At 35.8% G+C, this 12,610-nt stretch overlaps 1 protein-coding gene across 4 annotated transcripts in view; it reads left to right on the top strand.

The window, feature by feature from the left end:
• Positions 1 to 12,610, top strand: part of LOC132549490 (E3 ubiquitin-protein ligase Su(dx)-like) — a 46,583-nt gene that overhangs the window by 18,194 nt on the left and 15,779 nt on the right. The window contains exons 3-11 of one of the 4 annotated variants that reach the window (XM_060213429.1): positions 3,465 to 3,612; positions 4,260 to 4,384; positions 5,749 to 5,895; positions 6,423 to 6,581; positions 7,948 to 8,001; positions 8,892 to 9,078; positions 9,329 to 9,657; positions 9,873 to 9,957; positions 10,134 to 10,262. In XM_060213429.1, the coding sequence (XP_060069412.1) occupies positions 3,465 to 3,612; positions 4,260 to 4,384; positions 5,749 to 5,895; positions 6,423 to 6,581; positions 7,948 to 8,001; positions 8,892 to 9,078; positions 9,329 to 9,657; positions 9,873 to 9,957; positions 10,134 to 10,262 (1,363 nt within the window). The remainder of the gene's footprint in view (positions 1 to 3,464; positions 3,613 to 4,259; positions 4,385 to 5,748; positions 5,896 to 6,422; positions 6,582 to 7,947; positions 8,002 to 8,891; positions 9,079 to 9,328; positions 9,658 to 9,872; positions 9,958 to 10,133; positions 10,263 to 12,610) is intronic. The other 3 variants (XM_060213432.1, XM_060213430.1, XM_060213433.1) reach the window with 3 other exon arrangements.

The following is a 12,610-nucleotide window of genomic DNA, read 5'->3' on the forward strand; positions in this document are numbered from 1 at the left end:
TGAAACAAATGCTGGTATTGATTTATTTATTGCATTTAAATTATAAATTTTACCTGCTGTGGAAAATCAGAATTGTAATCAGAGCAAAGCTCTTCAAAGTGTAGAGTTCAAGAACTTAAGTCATCAACTGGACAAAGTTACCTCCCTTTCCATGTGTTTCCCCATCTCTGGATGGTCCAAAAAATGTGGAAGTGGTACTCAAGTAGAGATAAAACCCAGCTCATCCAGCTCTTGAAAATTTCGCAGAGATAATGCATCAGGATGAACCAGATAAATATTAGAATTACCTCCCTTATATGAATGTACCGCAAACATAACCTGTGTTATGTATATGGAATTTAATGTTTTAACTATGTAAGTATTCTGGTACTAGAAAATCAACTTTGCATAGAAGCTTGTAAATAGAACTACACATCAACAGCATAACAACTGTATAATTTTCTTAATCTTACACTCCCGTTGAATATTTCAATGAAATAACACCGAAAAACTAACCATTATTACTAGAACACACACTTACCTCATACCCAACAGAAAAGCTTAAACCAACCACTATAACTGGTACCTACACTTACCTTATTCACAACAGAAAACCTTAAACCAACCACTATAACTGGTACCTACACTTACCTCATTCCCATCAGAACACCTGTAACCAACCACTATAACTGGTACCCACACTTATCTCATTCCCACTAGAACACCTGTAACCAACCACCTTAACTGATACCTACACTTACCTCATTCCCATCAGAACACCTGTAACCAACCACTATAACTGGTACCCACACTTACCTCATTCCCATCAGAACACCTGTAACCAGCCACTGTAACTGGTACCCACACTTACCTTATTCCCAACAGAACACCTATTACCATCCATTATACTGATGCCTCCACTTGCTACATTCCCACAAAAACATCTGTTTTTTTACCAAACAACCTTTACAATTTCTTTAAAATAAACCAGTTGAAATGGTCTAGACGATATGGAAATATTCCATAACAAACAAACACCTGAAAATTTAAAGTTCAAATCTTTTCTGTTTGACACCAAAGAAATTGGAAATAAAATGTACTCATTTTGCAGTCAGTTTGAAAATGATAAAAGTCCCAGATATATTGGGATATAGAATTATGAAAACTTCAATTGTACATGCCAAATCTGATGCTGCATTCTGCATTCAAGCCTCAGTTCTGATCAGACTTTGGCATTATTCTTGCAGGGTCAACCATTGAAACAAGTTGAAAGTGGCTTTGTACTAAATCCACCTCATTTCCACTGGAGCATTATATAGCTACAGCCAACTTTGATTACGTACCAAAACCTGCACCTCACTCCCACTAGAACACCTATTGCCTTTCTGACTTTCCAATATTGTCTAGTTGTGGTAACCAAGGTCATTAAATTATTTGTAAATAAATAAACTCCCAAGACGAGCCAGTCTGCTATACTAAACACATGATGTTGATTAGGTAGGAAATCTGCTGGACTGAAATATAGCCTTACTATTTGTAGTGACCTGGCAGCACATGTGTCGTATATGGATTTAAGTTACCCTAAAAAAGAAATCAGCAGAACACATTTCTATTTTAGGAATTATTTCAGGCCTTTTAGCAGATTAAGAGTGCTTTAGGCATTAGTTATTTATTTACAAAATGCACAGATCTTTTGGAATGACCTTGGGAATGTTGTGAAATTTGCCTTTATTCTGTATCTCAAAAGTTGTTTATATTGTTATCGGAGGGTTTCACTATAGGAATCGTGCAAACAAAGATAGATTGATGTTTGCTCTCAGGGATTAAGTAATAATATGGTACATTAATTGGTTTTATGGAAATGCTTGAAGCAAAGTTACTCTGCCAGAAGGAAATGAAGGTGACTTAATGCTTTTTACACACACAAATGTCAGTATTTTCAGAAGCATGAAATGAATTTCTCTTTAGCTGAATCAGAGTTTAGTAGTTCTGGTTTTAATCTTGTATTGGAAACACTTTTAAAACTAATTTATATTAGTACTGATATAGGTTTAGTGGGCCTGGGTACATCTGTATTGTACTTTTCATGGATTTTCTCCGACTTGCTCAATAGAGATCTGCTAGAATTGAATAGTGAACCTTCATATTCATCACTCAGCTTTAAGCCAAGAGGCCAACTTGTAATGGCTGACTCAATTTTTGGGTGGGCTGATATTGCCAAATAATGAAATTGCAATTTCAATAGATAAAAGTATGTTTACTACCAGCTTCAGGTTTATTGACAGATTGCTTCTTATTACTGACTCGACCTCTGGGAATTTAACTTCAGCTCATCTGATAAATCAATTGTCTCCTTCAGCAAATGACAGATATATTTTACTTCTGAGAACAAATGTTACTTCTATATTTAGTGTACAAGTGATATTTTTTTATCAGCCGTGGTATGTATTGGTACCAGGAGATTAGAAAAATTGCTCCGGTTACATATCTCTTGTAAAAAGGTGAAAGGCCAATTCCTAATTGTGTTGTATTGCGACGGCTAAATGCAGTATGGACCTCACACAAAATCAATAGCTGTTGGCTGTTAAAACAAATAGGAAAAAGAAGTTAAATATTTATTTCATTTGTATGAATAGCAAGGAAAAGGAATGGGGATAGGAAACTGACATTCTTTTATTCAATTTAAAGTTCGGTCATTTAGTGCAATTCAATTGTAGGCCATGGCCTACGTACATGTATATATTTGTAGTCCCCTCTACTTAAATGAAGGCTTGAATTTGTAAAATGATGTTAATCAACCTATGTAATGCTTTGACAATTTGTGTTTTATTTCTTGATACCAAAACCTTTGCTTTAAACTGCTTTCCAGGCAGATTTCAAGGTTTTATCATTTACTGGTACTAGAATTAGGGGGGAAAAACATCAATACAAGAATAATTTGTACTTAAGTTTAGACAAACCTGGATTCCCAGAACATAACAGGATAAAATTCTCAAAATTAGGTCACTGATCCTATAAATAGAACATCTGTCTATATCATGTTACTTTGGTTACAAAGAATAACTTGTATCTTGGTGTATTCATGATGATGAATGTGAAGCAATGTATTGTAAGCATCTCCAGCAGTCAGACATGATGAAGTAGAGATTTAATTAGTGGTAGTCTTTCAGAAATATTACATATGTTAGTATCTAGATCTCATTTGTCAAGTTCCCAGTTTAATGATTAGTGACAGCAAAATAGCAATTAAAGAAAAGTTGTAGAGAAATATTGACCAAATTTACATCTTACTATGCATATATCAATTCTTAAAGTGTCCCATATATTGCTAAGCATTATATACAGATTTACATGCGAGGTTATACATAACTCACTTTGACTTCAAGAGGCTCTGTATCTGCCAATCAGCTGACAGTTCAGGTTCTTCATAACAAGTAACATGACATAATTACATTATGAAAATATTTGCCTCTTTTTATTTCCAGTACAATCAGCTAAGATAACTGCAAGCAGTGGTCTGCTCTCCTCAAAACCAGACACATTTGCAGAAGTAAGTGTTGACGGACAACCACCAAGGAAAACCGATGTCGCGAAGAAAACTTCTACTCCGAAATGGGAAGAGGACTTCACATTGTAAGCTCTAAATCAGTGATTTTAAGTTGGGTCTAAATGTAGCTCATTCTGAAATTTTATCAAGTAACTTCCGTAATTTAGTGTAGGTAACTGTTAAAAGGTTAAAAATCTGAACAATTAAGAGGTTGAAGTTGTGAAATGGTTTCCTATATTATATTGAATTTATTGAATTTTATTCAATCAATAGTGAAAAAGAACTCTAAAAACAGAGCATTTATTGTAATCATAATACGGTTGGTTGAAGATATTTAGCACAATGTGAAGTAGTTGAACATAGATTGATATATAGATTTGTCAGTCACTGACCCATTGTGGCATTTGTCAGACAGTGACCAATCTGAATGCTGTCAAAGGTCCTGTGTATATATGTCACTGACTAATTAGCTCCTTGAATATTTAATGAAACGATGGGTTTCAATCTCCAGAGGCTGCTCGATAACCTTATGTTAACTATTATGTCTAGGAGGCCTTGTGTCTATTATTTTAGGCAGACAGATAAATACATGTACAGCATTTCAGTGAGGTTAAATCACTCGTGTGTCTTACTTTTTTGCCATGTACAGGATTTTTTGTAATCTCTCCGATTTCAGAAAAATAACTGTATTATTTGCATATTGCATTTTCTTTCTGATGTTGGTTTTTTGCAGATTGGTCACCCCATATTCAAAGATAGAGATAAAGGTGTTCAGTCAGAACACGATACGTGCGCCCACTCTAATAGGATCTAATACTATAGAGCTACATGCCATTCTGTTAGAGAACCATGGCAAATGTAAGTTGTCCTTGGGCCAAGCACATCTAGTGCATTTTGACATTTATTGATGCTGATGTTTTTGCCATTGTTTTACTGAACAAAATTTTAACCTATAGTTTCTGTTCAGTAAATATTGATCTGCTTCAAAAAATGTAAATATAACACTTGAACTATTTCTGTACTCACAGAAAAGTACTCCTGTATCTTTTGAAGTTAGTGGATGTTCGGTAAACATGGCTTGTACCCTTTGTGATGCTTGTACATATCATGAAACATAGGTGTCATTTGCAGACAAAATAAGTATATAATAACATGATTTAAAAATTGGATTCTGATATAGTTAATTTCGTGTCACAAGCATATTTATTTTTAACATAGTCAAATAATCGGAATTCGTCTGGTTTATGTCAGATTGTTTCTGCTACATGCCATGTCCTCTGGAATGCATCATGCACAAAGGACAAACTTTGCAAATGCTTGTAGTAGTGACCATAAACAAATTATGTATAGAAGTAGTTATGACGTTGTACTGTAGACATGGTTTAGCAGTAGTCTTATTGCAGTGATTTTTTATGTTGAAAGTATCATGCTAGAAAATGATTGTACTAATTGCAACTGAATGATGATTATGGAACAATCAAAATTGTATGCTAATTTTTCATTGCACTTCTTTACTAAAGTGATAGCGCATTAAAATTTGATTGCAAGATAATTAATATATGTACAGTATCATGTGTGAAGTAATCAGTTGAGAGCATACACTGTAAGGCATTGTCAGAGTAGTATGAAGTCAAAGACAAAAGTAAGGATGGTACAAAGTGCTCATTAGAAATCAGCGAAGTCAAAGACAAATGTAAATATGGTACAAAGTGCTCATTAGAAATCAGCAAAGTCAGAGACAAATGTAAGGATGGTACAAAGTGCTCATTAGAAATCAGCAAAGTCAAAGACAAATGTAAGGATGGTACAAAGTACTCATTAGAAATCAGCAAAGTCAAAGACAAATGTAAGGATGGTACAAAGTACTCATTAGAAATCAGCAAAGTCAAAGACAAATGTAAGGATGGTACAAAGTACTCATTAGAAATCAGCAAAGTCGAAGACAAAAGTAAGGATGGTACAAAGTGCTCAATAGAAATCAGCGAAGTCAAAGACACCTGTAAGGATGGTACAAAGTGCTCATTAGAAATCAGCGAAGTCAAAGACAAAAGTAAGGATGGTACAAAGTGCTCATTAGAAATCAGCGAAGTCAAAGACAAAAGTAAGGATGGTACAAAGTGCTCATTAGAAATCAGCTTGCTCTGATGATAACTTGTCAAGCAGACCAAAATATGTAGTCATTTGTACATGGGATGATACATTTGTTCATTTTTATCTTTCAGTGAATCATACGGGCAAAGCGTTTGAAGTAAGCATTGAAGGTAAAGGTAAAACTGGTGAGGTACATGTGGAATTTCATGGGATGGAAGTTAATATGACACGGTTTCCACGTCGGAATATCAGTAGAAACTCGCAGGCACAGGCTAATGGTAAGTCCAACAGGGGACTGTCATTCTAACAAGTATAAAATTAGATTTAACTTTCTAGTTTTGATGATAAATTCATTGTTTGAATCTACTTGTGAAGATAGTTTTGGTTAGAAAGATGGAGTTCAGATGCCACATAGATTCTCTAAGATCACACTGGGGCATCAGGACAAAAGCAATCACAAGAGATATTGACACACTTTCCTGTAGTTGTCTCCCTATGATTTGAACTCTACTAAGAGTTCTAGAATGTAATGAATATTGGTTTCAGTGATTGAAAGTGCCAATCAATGCATGCTTTATCACAAAAAATATACAAAAAAAATTATTTAAATGTTTTCATATGAATAGATTTGATAACATAATAGTTTTGCTAACCATCAAAATTCTGAAGTCATTTTCATAATAGAAGATGAAATAAGTCAACCCTTTGTAATTTGTGATATTCACAACATTGGTTTGTTTGATCTGTATATATAGAGTTGTATCATTCATTTCACTTTGTTGCTGTTGTTTGTTTCATTTCACAGGGCAGGTCCCAAGTAGCAACACTGGTAACAGTACCCACGGTAACAGCCGCAACCGCACCCGTAACTCTCGTGGCCCTGCCCCTCCTGTTCCCCCGCCCCCCAACCGCTCGCAGGGCTCCCATCCCCAGGGAGCTGGCTCCCCTGCAGCCAGTGCTGCTAGTAAGATTCACACAAATCATCCTCTATATGTTCTTTCTCTACTTAAGTATCAGCAAATCTTGACAAGTCTTGTAAATATTGTTAAAGTTTTGAAATTCAGTCTTCATTAGACATTTGGCCATTTTCTGCCATTTTTAAGTTACTGTAAACACAAGTATAAAATCATTTTACAATAACTACGTACTGGGGTGTATTGTACAGTTTTGTACATTGTATGAACTGTTTATCAAAGACAAATGTTGATCGTAGTCACAAACATTTTGGATACCTACCAAGAATTTGCTGATTCTCAAGTTTAACTGCTGTTTAGACATGTGCCTTTACCTCTTGAACTAATCTGATGATAAAAAGCCTAGTAACAATATCTGGTGTGTAACTAGCATGCTAGCCTCCCACTAACCAATATTAACTGTTTTTTGAGTCCAGTTGAGCAGCAAAATTTGCAATTCACATCAATTAGAAAGCCAGTAAGAGTAACATTTATGAACAAAAGAATTGTCAGTTGGCTTCTCCGGTTTAGTTCAGTTGGAACAATTGGATCCAGCATGTGTATAATGAAGTATTCTTTTCTGTGTTCTGTCATGAAGTCATGCTGAAGGCATGGCCATGAATTATAATGACTTATATTTCGTGCTCTTATCAGATGCTGGATTAATGGTGGCTTGAAGATTTAGGTCCATTTGCAATGATATGCAAATTTTCAATGTTTAACTAAATGCTTATAGTACAAGTAGATTTAGAAATTTGTAAACAGTAAGGGGAAATATATTATACATGAACTCTTTGATTTACTGAACATAATGATTTATTGAGACATTTGTTGGACAACATGGGAGATTTCATATATATAATAATTTTGCCATTTGTGTAACAAAAAAGGACTTCAGATGAGGAATCTGAGATTGATGTAAAAAAAATTGACTTTTGAAGAAATCCAGAGGCACCAGATTGAAAAAATTACGAAACAAAGATCCTGACCATTGAAACTACGAGCAATGAAATAACTTTCTTCAGATGTATTCAAGAGGGAGTCAACCGAAATGAAGATGTAGACATTTTACCACAACAGATCTAGTTATTTGCACTGATGGAGGAATTCGCAGAAAGACAGTTGTGCCTTATGGAGAAATTCATTACACTTGAGAAATTGTACCCAATGGAGATTTACTATAATTTTATATGTACTCATTTTTACATTGATACCAAATGAAGGCATGTATTTTACATTTGGACATCTCATAAGGACTTTCAAAATAGTTTACTTGCAGTGTTGATTTTGTTCATAATGATGATTTGATTGAGGAGTATATGTGTAGATTTAGACATGTAACATTTTGTACCTAATGGAGGGGATTTGTTGTTGTAGATCCCAATAGAAGAACAGGTATAGGTACAACCTCACCTCCAAGCTATGCCTCAGGTAACATTTGCTGCTTTTTCATATCACTTCATGTACAATTTGCCACCAAATTTCAGTCATAAATGCATGTTTGGATTCCAAATGTTCTAGCTTTACTAGGGATGCATGATCTTAGTCAGCTGGCATTCTGCTGGATTATGTTTGGCTTTTTTTTAACTACAGTCAAAAAAAAAAAAAAAAAAATTTACTGTAATTTCTTATCAATGTCCAGTACTGTCTTCATAATTTGCTTCTTTATATAACTGTTTGACATATTTGAGTTGTAACAAACTACCCTGTAAAAAAATTATTTATTGTTGTAATTTGTTATGTGTTTTTTTAATCAAGTCATTGAAATTTCAAGGCTGCTCTCTGACACAAAATTAAACAACTTGGAATTAACGGCATATATTCTGAATATGGTTTTGGTCTTCTCATTTTTGTATGGACTCTATATTTCTAGATAAAGTAATCACAACAATTGTCTGTCAGTTTCAGCTTTTATGCAGAGTCTAATATTTCTGAAAGTGTAGTAAAGAGTATGTAGCTCCCAATGTTATCATGTTTATATGGTATGAAGAGGTCAATACCAGGTAATTACTAATAGAATAACAAGAGTTTCATTGTGCTGTGTTTAGCTAATCCTCCTGGCTTTGATTCAGTGGCGTTGTATTGGCACCCGGCGGCATAGTGCAGGGGAAAACATACAAGTACTTACTTTTTGAAAAAAATTGGGAAGGGGGTATAATGTTAGATTCAGGGGAATATGTAGAGTCACACGTACCATCTTGTCTTTATGATGGCCGTGTTCTAGCATTTCTCTTGTCTTCTGAAAGGTGGAAAGGCCGTAAGAGCGGAAGTTAAGCCTGTTAAATAAATAAATAGCTTCTCACTGGTATCTGTCTGTTCAGGTGGCAACACTACAGCCCCCACACCAACCTCACAACAGAATGGTGTTGTTTCCAATGCAACTTCAGGATCAGGGGCTGCAGGAGTAGCGGCCTCTACACCTACAACAGGAGGTCCCCAGACAGTGGGTCCACCGCCAGGAACACCGCCCACAGAACAGTCGGCAAACAACGAACCTCTCCCCCCTGGGTAAGTGATTCATTGTTCTCAGGTTTTGTAGACCAGGTATGATAAACTATAGTTTTATAGTATTAGTACTCCTATGTTTTGACTGTTGAGAGAGTCAGCAAAACTACAAGTCAGAAATCAATCTTAAAGGATGATCATATTTATAGAAATAAAAATGAAAACATAGATTTCCATGAAAGGTTTCAGATATTAAAACAAATCTTCTCTTCTGTTGAAGAAGTATTTACATTATAAGCATTGTGTATTTCAGGTGGGAGATGAGAACAGATGGGCACTCCCGGCCATACTATGTGGACCACAACACACGAACTACCACGTGGGAAAGACCTCAGGCCCTACCCCCAGGCTGGGAGAGGAGAGTAGACCCCCGTGGTCGGGTGTACTATGTTGATCATAACACTCGCACAACTACATGGCAACGCCCAAATATAGACATGGTCAACAACTATCAACAGTGGCAGGAGTGGCGCAACAATCGCTCTATAGCCCTGGAACAGCTGCAGAATCGTTTCCTGTTCCCCAACCCAGCACAGGTCACTCAGGAGAATGACCCCCTAGGACCACTCCCCGAGGGCTGGGGTAAGTTATAACATTACGTAAAAATACGAAGAGTGCCATTTATTCATTTTTGGTAATTTGTTTTGGCAGAATCAAAATGTTTGCATGTAAATTACATGTCAATTATATACACTGTATTTGTAACTATTTGTGCTCTCTAAGACAAATATATAGGAAATCGCACTGAATGCTACGTTTTGAAAAATGTTCTATTTGAGTGTATTTTTGTGTTACAGAGAAGCGAGTAGATGCCAACAGTCGAGTATACTTTGTAAATCATAAAAACAGAACAACACAGTGGGAGGATCCAAGGACACAAGGGTGAGTGACATCAAAGAAAATCAGTCTTGTTTTCTCTTCACTGTGTATTAGTCCTATAAATGAATTCAATGCTGGACCATCGGTAACTGATATAGAGAACCAGATATTCTGAGAGATACCAGGTAAACATTACCTGTTAACTATTAAATTAACAACTGTTAATATCTTGGTTTCAGTATCGTCCAGGAAGACCCCCTACCAGAGGGCTGGGAGATGAGGTATACGGCAGAAGGTGTCCGCTACTTTGTGGATCATAAAACAAAATCTACTACATTCCAGGATCCAAGAGGAGGACCATCGAAAGGGTGAGTACTGCTGTTATTCAATAGTGAACCAATTTGTTGGCTTTTCATTACTCTACTTTTCATCATGTGATTGTCCTGTTAATCAATGGATATTTCCATGTAATATATTTACTAGTGATACATGATCTGTTGTGGCACTGAGGTAGGATAATTATGACACATATTCTTGCAAAATAGATAATGACATTTCTATGGAGACTTGGGATATAACACTGAGATGACTTCAAAATAATGTGAAAAAGCATGTTTTGGAAGTTTTTCTTATATAAAGGTTGTTTGAAAAAAAATAATCCTACCTTTGTCTCCATTTTTGTTATTATTTAAGAAACTCTGAAATTTCGTTTCATAAACTAGCTAAATGAAATCATCATGACTTGTTTCATTAACCTAGTATGAAATGGAAAATGATGCAACATCCTATTTACATGAGGTATACAATAATAGATGTGTCCCTGCAAACTGATTTACTTTGATTGAGAATCTTCGGTTCGTTAAACAATAGAAATTGGCTAGTTCTTTACGCTTCAAAATAAAGTAGATTTCATTGAAGCAAACATCTTATTCCTCATTTTGTTACCAAAGTATCCAACATAGATAATATGTTTGTGCAAAAGCAGGTGCTGTGATCAGATTTGTGGATTCTTCTCCACATATCATCTTCAGAAGGAATTATCTAAATTTCATGAAACTTGCACAGATTTCCTTTTTTTTTTTAAACCAACTTCCACTGCAGTGGTTGTATATTTGGCAAGTTCCACGTATATTTAATTTGTTTTCTGCTCTGTGATTGGATGATGGTATTCAATGATATCTATGAAAAGAAAATCAAATTTCATTGCAACTGCCTTATTCGGCCTTTTACCTCTCTAAACTTTTATGCTCAGCCAGATTCATGTTTATATTCGGTATCAGGCCCCTCTGATCCAATTGGCTGATGAATTATGAAAAATACCTGGTATTCTGTCTGCTAACCTCTGTTATCCATGTTTGATACTCGGCCAAGTACATGTATTTTTAATGATACTGCTGAGACCTTTTCCAAAGGCATCATGACTATATCTTTTAAGGAATTATTAGATTCTGACAAAACAGGTCCATTGTATGCTTACTGCACAACTGTCTTGCTCAAGCTGGATTCCAAAATCCACAAATATTGAATGAGGTTGATTCAGTCTTAGTAATAATGCTATAGCAGATACACACCCATTTAATTGTCAACATGGGTATAGAACAATCAGCCATCTTTCCACTTGAGTTAGTATAGGTAACACATGTAATTCCAAGGTGTCATATTCTGTCTGTAGAAAGAATTTTGTAAGATTTCTAACTTATTGTTCAGATTTTCACATTGCAAGTATATCTGATCAGTCATCATATTGATTGACTGATGTCCTAGAGATCATTTTCTGAAAAACTGATGTTTTAGAGATTTCTACCTTGAGGGACTGATGTTTTAGAGGTAACTGCCCTGAGGGACTGATGTTTTAGAGATTTCTACCTTGAGGGACTGATGTTTTAGAGGTAACTGCCCTGAGGGACTGATGTTTTAGAGGTAACTGCCCTGAGGGATTATCTTAGAGATCTCTATATGAGGGAATTGGTGTTTATAAAAGATTGTGTTGAGTGACTGATGTTTTAGAGATTTATACTCTGAGGGACTGATGTTTTAGAAATCACTCTCCTGAGGGACTGATGCTTTAGAAATCACAGTCCTGAGGGACTGATGTTTTAGAGACCACTGTCGTGAGGGACTGATGTTTTAGAGATCAATGTCCTGAGGGACTGATGTTTTAGAGATCACTGTCCAGAGGGACTGATGTTTTAGAGATCACTGTCCAGAGGGACTGATGTTTTAGAGATCAATGTCCTGAGGGACTGATGTTTTAGAGATCACTGTCCAGAGGGACTGATGTTTTAGACGGCACTGTCCTGAAGGACTGATGTTTTAGACGGCACTGTCCTGAAGGACTGATGTTTTAGACGGCACTGTCCTGAAGGAATAATATCTTAGAGATCACTGTATGAGGGAACAATAGCTTAGAGATCACTGTATGAGGGAACAATAGCTTAGAGATCACTGTATGAGGGAACAATATCTTAGAGATCACTGTATGAGGGAACAATAGCTTAGAGATCACTGTATGAGGGAACAATAGCTTAGAGATCACTGTATGAGGGAACAATAGCTTAGAGATCACTGTATGAGGGAACAATAGCTTAGAGATCACTATATGAGGGAATCGCTGTTTATAAAGATTGTTTTGAGGGACTTAAAGGTTGAGTGTCCTAGGCTCGGTTATAACCGGAACAAGGACATTAAGCTCAAAAAAAAAAAAAAAAGAACTTAA

The sequence above is a fragment of the Ylistrum balloti genome, unplaced genomic scaffold, assembly GCF_031769215.1.
Source record: "Ylistrum balloti isolate Yb309-2 unplaced genomic scaffold, AGI_CSIRO_Ybal_v1 Utg370058, whole genome shotgun sequence".
NCBI lineage: Eukaryota > Metazoa > Mollusca > Bivalvia > Pectinida > Pectinidae > Ylistrum > Ylistrum balloti.